At 37.9% G+C, this 13,589-nt stretch overlaps 2 protein-coding genes across 4 annotated transcripts in view; both read left to right on the forward strand.

Moving 5' to 3' along the window:
* LOC125327553 (macrophage mannose receptor 1-like) overlaps window positions 1–5,613 on the forward strand; it is a 33,851-nt gene extending 28,238 nt beyond the window's left edge. For all 3 annotated transcript variants that reach the window (XM_048307171.1, XM_048307161.1, XM_048307180.1), the window contains 5 exons: window positions 319–465; window positions 1,501–1,617; window positions 2,444–2,611; window positions 4,357–4,386; window positions 4,784–5,613. In XM_048307171.1, coding sequence (XP_048163128.1) covers window positions 319–465; window positions 1,501–1,617; window positions 2,444–2,611; window positions 4,357–4,386; window positions 4,784–5,028 — 707 coding nt within the window. In that variant the 3' untranslated portion in view covers window positions 5,029–5,613. The remainder of the gene's footprint in view (window positions 1–318; window positions 466–1,500; window positions 1,618–2,443; window positions 2,612–4,356; window positions 4,387–4,783) is intronic.
* A 1,780-nt stretch (window positions 5,614–7,393) lies between these two features.
* LOC125327538 (macrophage mannose receptor 1-like) overlaps window positions 7,394–13,589 on the forward strand; it is a 35,644-nt gene continuing 29,448 nt past the window's right edge. Inside the window, 5 exon segments of the mRNA XM_048307134.1 lie at window positions 7,394–7,558; window positions 9,795–10,190; window positions 11,291–11,464; window positions 13,333–13,387; window positions 13,389–13,489. Of these exon segments, the coding sequence (XP_048163091.1) occupies window positions 7,489–7,558; window positions 9,795–10,190; window positions 11,291–11,464; window positions 13,333–13,387; window positions 13,389–13,489 (796 nt within the window). The 5' untranslated portion in view covers window positions 7,394–7,488.

Raw genomic sequence — 13,589 nt, forward strand, 5'->3', positions numbered from 1 at the left:
TATTTATATAAATTTGTTGGTTATAACAAAATAAACTAGAACAAAAATCCTTGAACACTCAAATATCCTTGAGACAGTACAAGTTTGATTTAGTTAGTAACACAGAAGAGCACAGGTTCACACTGAGTCATCCTCTTGTGGCTGGCCAGTCCTGATCCTCACTGTCACCCCTGACTTTGACACTGATAATTCTAGCACTGTGTGCCAAAGAATACTTAAAGTACTTTTAAGAAAAGGTGGTTTTAATACTTGATTTCATATATGAAGAACTGTAATCCTTACTGAATGAAAGCATCTATAATATCTCATTTCTTCTAGATGTCCTTCCTTCTGATCCCCCGCAGGATACTGGAACTTGTCCTGAATCTGATCACATATCTTGGATTCCTTTCCGAAGCCACTGCTATAACTTCAATGCCAATGAAATGAGCTGGGCTCAGTCTGTGACTCAATGCATTCAATCAGGTAATTATTATTTTTACCCAAATATAGGACTATTTAAAAAAATCTTGGAAAGTAATAATGCAAAATCTACAAATATGAAAAATAAGGAATAAATGTCTCATTTATTTTTATTGTTATGTGTTTTTTGGTTATGTTGAATTCAAGGTGATCAGATTTCCTAGTTTTATTTTTCCAGTTGTGCTTGATTCTTGTTATATTTCTTCATTCACAAAATTTCTCCTTTTAGTAACATCTTAAATTTTATGTGATTTTTAAAAACCCCACTTGTTTCTGGCCTTATTCCTTCTTTTCCATATCTCTCCCCACACAATATGAAGTAAATATCGCAATAACCATCACTCATTTTTAATTCGGGTTGTGTCATCCGAAAAGGGTTGCATGTGCTGCCTGGTAGCCCTTGCTCTATCAGTAAGGCTCCCTGGCAGACTGAAGAGCCCAGGGACAGAAAATGCTTCCCTCCCTGTCTTTGGACACATCTGTTCCTGACCAAGACAGGAGCAGCACTTTGGCACTCTTTCACCTTTGCTGCTGAGTCATTGGCTATCTCATGCATGTCTCAGGAGGCCAGGAAATAGAAAAGAAAGGAATCCTTTGTTTCATATCTTTTTAGATCCTCTTAGCCCTCTTACTCTACCACCATTGCCAGAAAAATTAATACATCAGTTTGAATTGCAAATTTGTTTGTTACACAATAATATTTCATGCTATATGTTATTCTGTCAAACCATGAAGAACAAATAATTAATCACTCATAATTCCTATGAAAAATAACATCCAATCACTTGAAAATACGGTGCACTTTGTCTGGTGTTTAAGAGTCATCATCTTCACTGTGCTTTTGTGTCTTTCACTTTAGATGACCTTTCTCATTGTCCGGACTGTTCCCCTACAGCTGAACACTACCTTGTTGTCTCTATTTAAATTCTTGTTTACTCCCTACCAGCAGGAGAGGTTTTTTTATTAAACTTAACCTATCTCAAAAGCTGTAACTATGTTGGGGATATCTCCAATGTTCTTCCATTGTTTTTTTTATAGGTGCTATGTTGACTTCCATAGAAGATGTGGTTGAATCAAACTTTTTAATAGAACATGCAGACTTATACACAAGCAAGACAAGCGGCTTTTGGATAGGAATATACAGAAACGTAAATAGTAACTGTTCTAAGTTCTATAAATAACCATAAACAGACTTTATTAAATGGACAAAAATTAATAAAATAAATAGGTTTTAAGCAGCCAATTGAAGTATAGTAGAAGTTCAGACCTCAGTCCTCTCTGAGGTTCTCTCGTATTCCTGGTCTCTGAGAAAGCTTTTCCTGTTGGGAACAAGTCCTGGCTGGCTCTCATCTTCTCATGGCTGAGGAACACTCATGTGGGACCTGTGAGAGTCCAGCCAGAGCCCACAGCATCAAGCTCCTCTGTGACTCTGTACGGAAAAAATTAGGCTGCTCGCTAAAGCATGCAGAAGAAAACATGCATCTGGAAGAAAACACTGTTACCAGACTAAAAGCAGTCAGAAAGTGTTTGATTTTAGATTATTTTGATCCCATTGAAACATTCTTTTTTTGTTAGGGTCTATGAAAAAAAGTTTTCATTTTTAACTAAGCATATGTTTAAGCATTATAGTGAAAGCTGCTTGATTTTCATTGAGTGCTGCTGAAATAATAATTTAGAAATTTTTTATCAAAAGTCTGAATTAAGCTTTTTTCAGTTTGAAACTTTAATATCCTAGAGAAAAATAGGGAGAAATATAAATGACAGATAAATCTGCAAATCATAATTTGGGAAAGCAATTATATTGTTTTTGAGACAAGAATCAAATGAGATAAAATGTAACAAAAACAACAACAGGTGGAATTTTTGAAGAAAGTAATATTGCCTTATTAGGCTGAACAAAATAATATTGTGTTAATATTCACTAAGGTGAAAACTTTTCCTGTGGATCTATTAGTATTGATACTAACTTTTGCAACATCAGGGCAGCTGCTTTGGCAAGATAACAGTGCCTTAGACTTTGTCAACTGGGGTGAGGGGCAGCCCTCGTGGGATGAGCTGGCTTTCTGCGTGGAGTTGTCTGCGGCCACCGGCAACTGGAGTGTCCAGCCTTGCTCTTCCCAAAAGGGTTTTATTTGTAAGAAACCAAAGAGTAAGTGGCTTCTTTAATATTTGCTCTTTCCATTTATGGTTTTATTTCAGTAGTGATAGCACAATATGATCATGACAAAGGACTGATACAAATGTTTCAATGTTCAGACAAAAATAATACAATTTTTTTTGTTGTTTGCCCTGTTTATGATTTCTTGCTTTATAACCTCAGATTTTCTTACATTCTGTGAGGACTATTCAATTAATAAGTAAAAATCATAAATAATTCCTGAAAAAAATTTAAACTCCTTTGTTGTTTTGTTCCCCTCCAACATAAACCCATTTTTTTTCTACTAACATTCCTATTTTCTTTCTATGGAACAAGAGTGGCATCAATAATTTGCTATTCTTTGTCTTGCTGTAGTATGATACATGCTGTTCCAGCAAGAGATGGATGAAGCAATTCTATTTAAATAGAAACGGAAGTGCGATCCAGAGAGCACATAGTGACCTTTGAAAAGAGTAGAAGTGTTTTGGTTAGCTTTTTTTTTCCTTTTTTTTTAATATTTTGTTTCTGTATAACTGAGCACCATCTGCTTTAGTCAGGAAGTAGAAACATCAGAATATTGTGAGCCAAACAACCATGTGGTATTTTGGAGTTTAACTGTTAATTCTGCAAAAACGTCCAATTTCCTGCCCTACTTCACAACCCCAAGGTTCAGGATGTTTCTGAGGTTCAGTCCTTTCCCCACCAAAGCAAACCTGCAGTTGGTGGGGAAAGCAGCAGTCACACCAGTGTTGAGGGCATGATCTCAAAAGGAAAATTCTGCTTTTAGGACAATGCCTAGTTTTCTTTGCAGGCGGCAGACACTGCTGAATGACAGTTCTTTGTTACCAAACATGTCAGAAAGCAGAAACTCTCTATCACCACACAGTTTATTTGACGGGTTTGACTCTGAGCGGCCCTGATGCGCAATGCCAAAGTACAGAGGATATTCCCTGACACGGGGTTCTCCAGAGGAACGGCGTTCCAGCACAACCAGATATTTATTGCACTACAGCCAGCTCCGCGTCCTTTCAATGGACAAATTTAACAGCTGCTTTTCCTTCGTGCTCGCAATCACACCTGAGCTCAACGCACTGCTCTGGTTCTGCTGCAGCAGCCCGGCTCCTGCTGCATCCCACGCTCCCACGGGCAGATTCATCCTGGCCGTGTCCGTCACCCAGCAGCTCCCAGCAGCTCCCAGCAGCTCCCAGCAGCTCCCACCCAGCCGCCGGGAAAAACCTTGGGGATGGCGCCCTCTGTGCACAGCCGGGAAACGCTGCACAAGAAAGCCGGAGCCTCTACGTGTAATTACACCTGCAAATGAATTATGGTAAATTAAGACCTGCTGGGTCTCAAAAGAATTGTGTGCGATACAGGAAAGCTCAAATATCCTCAGCAGTCGATCAAGTTGTTCCCAGTCTCCACGAGAAACAGACGTGGTGAAAAGGGCAAGGTTAATTAATCAGGGGAGAAGAGAGAGTCCACTTAAAATAGTCAGAAACTACCAGTGCTTGGAGATATTCTGGTTATTACAAAAGAAGCAAGAAGGCGGCTTTAATATGCAAAACACTGCAGTTTTATTGAAGGGAATATGGGGTTAAAAATCTTTCGCACCTTTTCAGCTCTCTTAATTTAGCAGATGTGTTTTCAGAAGTGATGATGATATGCAGGTTACCAGACCTTTTGCTAACAAGCAACTGTCAGGAAGAAAATGTGACCTTTTTAGATTTTGTCTTAACATTTGTCTTTATCTTTGACAGCTATTCTTAAAGCAGCTGCGAACGTGGAAGGTAAGATTTTTTTTCACCTTCCAAACAATTTCAGATATGTGCTTGAATTTAATATTATTTATTTCGGGTCTTTTTTTTGGTTTGGTTTTTTTTGTTTGTTTTGTTTTTTAAATATGAGCTTAATTTACTTACTTACCAGTGAATTCTTTCCCAGCCTAATTTATCATTATCTGCAAGACACTTAGGGAACCCCAAGATAATCAAATGCTTTGGTAAATTGGTCACCCCCTCTCTGATCCTCCTTTTGCATGGTAAGATCTATGAGGAAGACTGACACAGAGATATTATAACAGATTTTCCCCCGAGTAATTAAGAGAGATATTATAGTTTTCAATATTATTATATTTATTTGTTGCTACAGTTCATTCATTTCTATTTGCTTTTTATTTATTTATAGATGCCAAAAAGGACAAAGCCAGTGGTCACCTGAATATGTGGATACTACTTACTCTGGTCTTCATCATTTTATTAGGGATGGGCTTCATGGTTTATTTTTTATTCAAGATGAAAATTGGAAGTGGAACTGGAAGAGAGCTGAGGTGGGGCAGCAGACACCTGGAATACAGCCATGCCCTGACTGCAGGGGACAATGGAAGTGATACTACCAACAAGAAAGAAAAAAATGAACACAGTGCTGTCTGATGGGATAACACAGCCAAACTAAATGGTTAAGCTGAAAAAAAATATAGCTGAACTAAAGGAAACCTTAGTCTTTATTAGGTGCATGTAACTTTTACTGTGAAGTTACGTTGGCAGTTATTCCTTCGGTAAAGATTGAGAACTATTGCTGTATGCTCTGCAATAAATACTCTCAGGTGTTTATTGACTTCGTACTGTACAAAATGGCTAATTAGGTGAGCATGGAAAATAACTAGTGGGAATTTAGATTTAAAAGATATGGGTCACTTATTTAGGAATTTGTGACAGTGTCACATACAGAGTCAAGACTAAAACTGAGCACTCTTTGCAGAGCACTCAGCCCTAATGCCTGCACTTTGAGAGTATCTCACCATACTGTACTGAAGCATCCACACTGTTACTCAAGTGGTGTTTGGAATAAACAGAGATTTACATGAATTGTTCTTCCCCATTGCTGCCCTTGTTTTACACCCTTTACATAAATATCTTCCTTGCTATAGTATTATAAGTGAAATGCAAATACTTGTCCTTCGTTCATGGCTTCAACTTGGATTTTGCAAAACAAATAAATCTTTGCGCACAGTCTTATTCTATGACTTTGAATGTTTTTTATCAATTATCAACATGAGACTATATCAATAAACAATCTATATATTGCATAATAACACTTCAGTGTTTAATTAGCATGTGGAGGTGATATATGGTTTGTTGATCTAATGTGTCTTCTTCCTTAAAAGAGAGGCTGACAGGAGGAGACGCAGAAACATGAACAAGGCATATGACTAAAAAAACCATAAATAAACTATAAAGTAGTCACCAATCCATTCCTGGTTTTATTCCACTTGATCACTCATTTTAGGATACCTTTGATATTGTCCTCCACCTCTCTGATAAATGGACTGATAGCTGGGCGCTGTGTCCATGCTACAGGCCCGTAAAACCGCGGGGCACACAGCAGTGCCTTGCTAGTGAAATGTTTTAGAGGTTTACTGAGATGTTTAAGTTTCCTATGAGTTCTCTGTTGTCTCTGACATACTGAAGAAATAAAGATCTCAAGGGTCTCTGGGAACAACAAACCTTTAGAAAGTGCATAAGAACGGCAGAGGAGATGTCACACCACATTGGATTGACACGATGTAGATATGGCAATTAAACAAAACGTATTGCAGAGGATAAGGAATAAACGGCATTTTGTACTCAAACTACTTTTAATGACAGCCCTCTTAATCTTACAACTTCTTTTTCCCCTTTCATGTAAGTTACAAAAAATACACATATTTTTCTTTTTTTATGAATACTGAACTGGATTCAGTGCTATTTGATGGCTAATGATAAAGGCAAAGCAAATTAAAAGAATAAACAGATTAAAAAATCCAACATAATAACATTATTTTAAATTACACAGCTTTTAGATTTTAGATTACACATCTCCAAAGACTGTATTGTGCAAATGAATTTCTTCTATCTTATGAAGTGATGCTTTGCTCTTGCAGAAAATACGGTGAGATTTGTCTTCATAATTAAGCTAAGAAAAATGAGACAAAATTTGAAGGGTAATTTCAGCTGAATTTCTTTCCTCCCTTTTTCTCAAAATAACAAAGGGATTGTGCATCATAGCTGTAGTTCATTTCCACTTAATAAATGAATGAAGCTCACTTGTAAAATTTGAAACTATTACTCTTCCCTTGTCTCATTTACACTTGGTACAAAGAAAGAATAAAGTAGTAAAATTCATTTGCACTTAATGGATGAAATAATTTTGAAAGGCAGTTTTTTTGCCAAAATCAGAAAGATTTGTAAAGATTTGGCTAATTTGTGTTGGTTCTTCTAAGATAAATTCACATGAAATAACAGCACAGTAGTTCTACTAGCTGATACACTGGATAGATAAAAGGCAAGTATATACATAATACCCAGTTTATCAAGTCACCAAGTAAAATTAAATTGTCCTGTGTGGGTTAATTTTTCACACTGAAATAGCCAGCATTGCTCACTGCAGTAAATGAAATCAATATATCTTTTGCAACAGTGAAGACCTATATGGCTAAGAAATTTGCATATATTTTTCTCTGAGTTTCCCAGGTATATATGCATGACATTTAAGGTACATCCATTTAAAGTGCACTCCCTGCTTCTTTGTCTTTGAGGGTCAGAATGTTACAATTCCAGCACAGAACCAAGAAAGTTAAAAATAATTCAGTGGAATGATCTTGGAATGTTCAAACTTTGCCACTTGCATTTGAATGGATGGAAACTTCACTTTCAGATGCAAAGTTTGAATTTTGTAATTACTTATAGATTTCAAAATACCACATGTGACAGGATATTTCCTTATTTAGAGCCCAGTTTTCTCTTTCAACTAAAAATCTCCAAAACTGAGAAGGAGCCGGTGCGAACTGATTCTTTAAGGACCTCTACTGCAGCAATTATTTCATCTCTTCTCTTTGTGAATAAGAAGACAGAATGAAATACTTGACCTTTTCTACAGTTTTAGTTTTCCTCTCATTTGTTCATACTGCTTTTCAGACATTCGGTGAGTCTATTTTTTCCTATCCCCTGCAAAAGTGGATGTGAAAGTGGGCATCTTTGTTGTCTTGTTGGTTTCTCAGGATCTTTAAGATTTTTACACAGCTTTACAACTCTGCATTTCATATTTGTCCTAATGGGAATGGTTCACAGAAGTTTCCAAAAGGCAGATACAGACATGTTGATTTACTTTTAAAGAGAGGGTAATATCCAAAATGGGGTAAAGCTGGGAATCAGAAGGAGAGAGTCACATATGTGAATAAAGATTGCCTTTTGGGTACAACTTGTTTATTGGTTATGTTTGCTACTGTAAAGTAGATGGACTTCACAGTGTGCTCCATAGTCCTTGTCTGTATATGTGACTGACTCACAAAAAATGAAAAGGATGAAGGAATTAAATAAGGTGGTGTATGTGTTTCTCCTAGCCTTAGCATGAGATTGTGTGGGATGAGATGGAACTTGTGGATTGATGTAAGATGTGGCTTCTCACTGTGGCTGAGAAGATGCCAGTGAAAAAAACATATTAAAAATATATGATAGTGAAGAACAGCTGTGGAATAACCACCACAGCTGTTAGGGTAAGGATGAGAGGGACAGTTAAGGCTCTGAAGTTGACCAAACACAGATCACAACTCCCTTTTGAAGTAAGTATGATGATAATGTTCAAAGATATGTTTTCTTTATCCTTCAGTTCATTAGATTTGTGGAGTGGGGTACATATCACAGCTTCCAAAAGCAAACACTGTTCCATGTGAGCTGTGACAGCACTACCCTGTGCAAAAAGAGGGTCTCCCTCCTGCTCTGTGAGGTGGGAACCCAATCCAAAAGCAGAAACCTCACAGTTTCCAGCAAGAACTCCTATCATTAGAACCAAAAATTCTACGAGGGACAATAGCTGGTACTTAGGGGACTACACGAAGCATTTATTTACTGAGCAGTAAGAAATAAAAGATTTAATAATATTTAAAACTTTTTGCCTAAATGGACAAGGAAAGAACAAACTAAGTCTCAGCTTCAAATTTAGATTTGCAGAAGTGAAACTTCTATATATTATGGAGCTGGTCAAAGTAATACGGGGACTTTCTGGAAGAGCTCAAGAGCTATTCTTTCCATCATAACCCCCCAGAATTTTTCCCATTCACTACCCAACATTGGCTTGACCTAACATCCCACTTGTCCTAGAGACTTTAGTGTTTGGAGGGGTATCTCACTGCCTCTTATGAGTAATTCTCTCAGATGGATATGGCAGCGATGCTGCATCTCTGTTTCCAGGTGTGAATTTGAGGCACAGAGGGCTGAAGGACAAAATCTTGCTCTCCTGTTCTGCAGGTCCTCGAATACTCCTTGTAGTCCAAATTTCAACCCCTCATGACCCAAAGCCAGTGAGAGCTGTATGCTACCTGACATTTTGAAGAGCATGCAGCTGTGTGCCCAGGCAGACTTGCTTTGTGCGTCACAGCACATCTGCAGTTCTGGACAGCCCTTCCCAGCAGAGCCTACTTATCTCAGTGGATCACTATATTAGGCTACCTATAACCCTTTGGGAGTGTTAACTACGATGTGAGGCATTTACAATGCACAGGCATGCAGGCCCACACCTATAGAATCTATATGCTCCTCGGTGTTGGTTCTTGTGAGAATGTTTGTGATTTATTGTACGAATTATGTTGACTTCTTGTGATAGACATACTGATGAAAGGATACTGGATCAAGGCAAGATAACAAGCCACCATTATATGGTTTTCAATTCCAAAAAAATCCCCAAAACATAACAGAACATATCAATTCCAAAAGGAGCAAGAGTCACAGAAGGCTCACTCACTAACTGTATTAAGCACAAATGCGACCCCACGGAGAAGTATGTAACAGGAGCTAAATCTATAATGCATAATAGTGATGGCCAACTTCCAAATTTTCAGTAAAGGTCTCTTCATCTTGAATGAAATGTACATTTCAGGAGAAGATGAAATTCCATTATTATGATCACATTTTTGAAGCTGAGCTGATGCAGTTTATGTGTTCTTATTCCTCCATGTTGTGTTTACATGTATTTACTGAGCTGTACTTACATTTCCTTCCCAGAATGAATTGTCTTGAAAATACCATTTGATCCTTGTAAATATTTGCAGCCTCCTGACATGAATCAGATCAGCATAGAATAAACAGCACATCTTTCTCCTCACAAGTTCCCCTTCACCATGTGCTCACCCTAACCTCCTATTCTGAATGTTTTTTTTTTACAGACAAGGGTATATTCTTAATATACAATGAGGATACTAAGTTCTGTTTAATTGCTCAGAGTTCTGAGGTAGTCACAACAGCCACTTGCAAGAAAAACAGTGATTTACAAAAATTCAGGTGGGTCTCTGATCATCAGCTAATGAGCATGGCATTTGCACAATGCTTGGGAGTGCCCTCCAAGAGAAACCAGGCTAAAATTTCTTTGTACCCATGCAACAAGAAAAGTGAATTCCAGAAATGGGAATGCAAAAATGCGGCCTTGGCAATTCAAGGGGAAGATTTGTATCTCAGTGCTGACAAAAGAAAAGAAAATATTGCACTGAAAACAGGATCAGAGGCAATGGATAAATGGAAGATCTATGAAACCATGGATGATTTGTGTTCTCAAGGCCATGAAGGTAAAGTTTAAACGTTAATATTGAAGGTTTATTGAATCCACTTGTTTCTCATCAGAGATAGGGTCTTTTGATTTCTGCTCCCCTTAATCTGATATCAGCTGTTCCCCCTGAGGCAATAGCTGACTAGAGAATGATTAGTTCACATATTCAGGCCTGTATCCCTCCATCCTGGAGAAACACAGCTGCTTGGGTTCAGACAGAATGCAGTTTGTGCAAAAAATTTGCATATTTTTTGTTCTTTACTTTTAGAACAAATGTAGATGTAGGTTATTTTTAATTGTTAGTGTTAATCACTCTTCTGGGTGGTGCGTAGCAATAACACAACGGGCAGAAACTGAAGCACAGGAAGTTCCGCTTGAATATGAGGAAGAACTTCCTTTGCCAAGCACCCAAACAGATTGTCCAGAGAGGTTGTGGAGTTTCCCTCCCTGGAGATATTCAATAACGGTCTGGACACAGTCCTGTGCCACATGCTCTGGGATGGCCCTGCTTGAGCTGGGAGGTTGGACCTGATGACCCATTGTGGTCCCTACAAACCCAAACCGTTCTGTGATTCTGTGACTCTGTAATCAAAGCACTTTCTTTAACTACATAGTGAGATTGTATTAGTATTACTGGATGAAAGGGAAAAATCTCTAAGTTTAATACATCAGTATTAAATGTAAGGAAATAATTCCATGCATAATACCTTCAGTTGCTCTGTGAGATTTCAGATGCCAAAAATTCTCACAACATTTAACAATTTAATCAATGGTTTCCTTTTAATGAATGATAGGAAGTTAAGCCACATGATAAAAAGATAGCACTATTTTTAGAAAATTATGTTTAAATATATGAGATAAAAATCACTACAATCTTTTCATAGTAGGCTACAGTATGAAACTGCTCAAGTTCCAGCTGGTACAGGTAATGATGTACCCCAGAAACAAACAGTAAATTGCAATACCTACCAAGAACTTCCATGAAAGACATTGCTGGTTATAGCAGCTCCCCAGTCACTCTTGTGTAACACTTGTAATGCTCTCTCCAGGCAGTCTTATGGAGAGTACAGACACATATATTCACACAGCCATATTAAAATTTCTCTTTTGCCCCCTCAGATCTGTTTACATCGTTAGGAAATTCCAACGGAGCTCCGTGTACCTTCCCCTTCCTGTTGAGTGGTAGGTTGTATGCTGAGTGCACGGCTGCTGGCAGGTCTGATGGCCTATTCTGGTGTGCAACGACGCCCGACTTTGACATGGACCATTTGTATGGGTTCTGTCCAGCTGCTGGTAAGTCCCACATGCATAAACCCTATAACACAACACTGTTACGTAAATATATCAGTATTGAGATGCTGTTAATAATACGGAAGGGAAAAACCTTGAAATGACCTAATTTTACTCAAAAATGTCTCTTTCACTCAATAACATTCCTGACAGAAGTAACAAATCTGTTTGCTAATAGCTTACAGTCAGGCTGAAAGTTGTCTGGGTGTGTCCCAGTTAAGACTCAGGAAAGAAAACAGTGTGCTTTAAATATGACTGTCTTCAGCATAGAATCACCTGAAAATTGAGATGTTATTCACAGTCTAATACCCACTGATATTTTTGATAGCAGTAGTCTAACCTGTCCTACCCAAGCAAAGCCCTGTTCTGTATAACAAGATTGGTCTAAAGTTCATGGGAAAATGTAGTTTGTTTTCTGAAAGATATGAAATTAAAAGATTGGCTCAAAGGTTTTACTGAAATATTAGCATCATCAGCATTTCCCTTTTAATATTTCAGACTACATTACAAAAGAATGTTATCTCAACAGATAAAAGTATGGTCATTGGAGTGCAGGATCAAGAACACCAAAATACATGTTAATAAAGACATTAAAAATGCTGCCTCAAACCTAATTTTTCAGTACAATACCACAGAATCAGAATCACAATTTGTCATTTTGATAGGAGCATTGCACTGGTAAACCAGGTTCAACTCACTCTCAACCACCAACGACCACCATCATTCTGACTGATTTGGTGAAAATTATTCTCTGGTGCAATATTGCAAGCAGTAACTTGAAAAATCCCATGACATCCTCATTATATAAACTAGAAAATATGAAGTGTTTGGCATGATAAAATTCTTGGGACATTATCACTAATACTTGAGTCTACAGTAAAAAAGAATGTTAAAAATCTCTGAATCAACAACAAAGAAATACAATAAGAAATAGAAAACATTTTCTCTAACAAACCATTCAAAAAATTTAGCATTTTTTTCTCAACAAAAGAGAAATTTAGGGCAAGTTGTAATCACAGCTTATTTTAGTACTTGCCCAGGGACCAGTTCTGCTAACAGTGAGCTGTCAGAAGACAATTTCAACATTCCAGTTATCTAAAACACATGCAGACTACAAATACAACCTCAATTCCCTCACATGCTCCTCACAGGGCCCTTCACCAACTCTCTTGCCCTCCTCTGGATGTGCTCCAGCACATCAAGATCTTTATTGTAGTGAGGCTCAACACTGAACTAGTATTTGAGGTGTGGCCTCACCAGTGCTGTGTGCAAAGGGACGATCACTGCCCTGGTCCTGCTGGCCACTGTTGCTGATACAGGCCAAGATGCCATTGGCCTTCTTGGCCACCTGGGCACTCACCGGCTCGTGTTTGGCTGGTTATCAACCAGCACCCCCAAGTCCATTTTCACTGGACAGCTTTCCAGCTGCTCTTCCCCAAGCCTATAGCATCGCAAATGTGATTATTGATGGCATAATTTGACAAGATTTCTTTACTGGAAATGTTTGTATTTCGGTTGTGTTTCAGCCAAGAATAATCTCGGCATAGCCTATGGGCTGCTGAACAGGTTCTCAGGGTAGACAATGATCAAGATACAGTTTTGATTTACTGACTTCTTTACAATATTTTTTTTCTCCTGGAGATTATAAAATTTGAAGGGGAAAGTGCAAATAAAGAATGTAAGGCTCTTCACTGCTAATGTCAATGAAAAACCCTATTTTCTTTACAAAGAGCAAGATAAATTGTGGGTCTGAGCCTTATTTGCTCCAAAATGTTATTTCTCAATTAAGCTTGCAGTTAAATTTTGCCATAACATTTTGTGTAAAATGTTTATTACAAACTCAGGTACTAAATCTCCTTTTTCTCACACAGACAGTTACAGATTTTGGAGTACAGATCCTTTGACAGGAACCTACTACCAGATCTCACCAGTCAGCTCTCACATGGCACCAAGCAAGGAAGAGCTGTCAGCAACAGAATGCAGAATTATTAAGTGTCGCGGAGATACATGAACAAATATATCTAAGAGGTGAGCTAATAAGCAAGATTCAGTTAAAACTGTTTCAAAAGGTTTTTTTGAGTGATTACAAAAGTTTCAATGCTTTAATCACATTACAATGAACAGCTGA

The sequence above is a fragment of the Corvus hawaiiensis genome, chromosome 1 (assembly GCF_020740725.1).
Source record: "Corvus hawaiiensis isolate bCorHaw1 chromosome 1, bCorHaw1.pri.cur, whole genome shotgun sequence".
NCBI classification, from domain to species: Eukaryota; Metazoa; Chordata; class Aves; order Passeriformes; family Corvidae; genus Corvus; species Corvus hawaiiensis.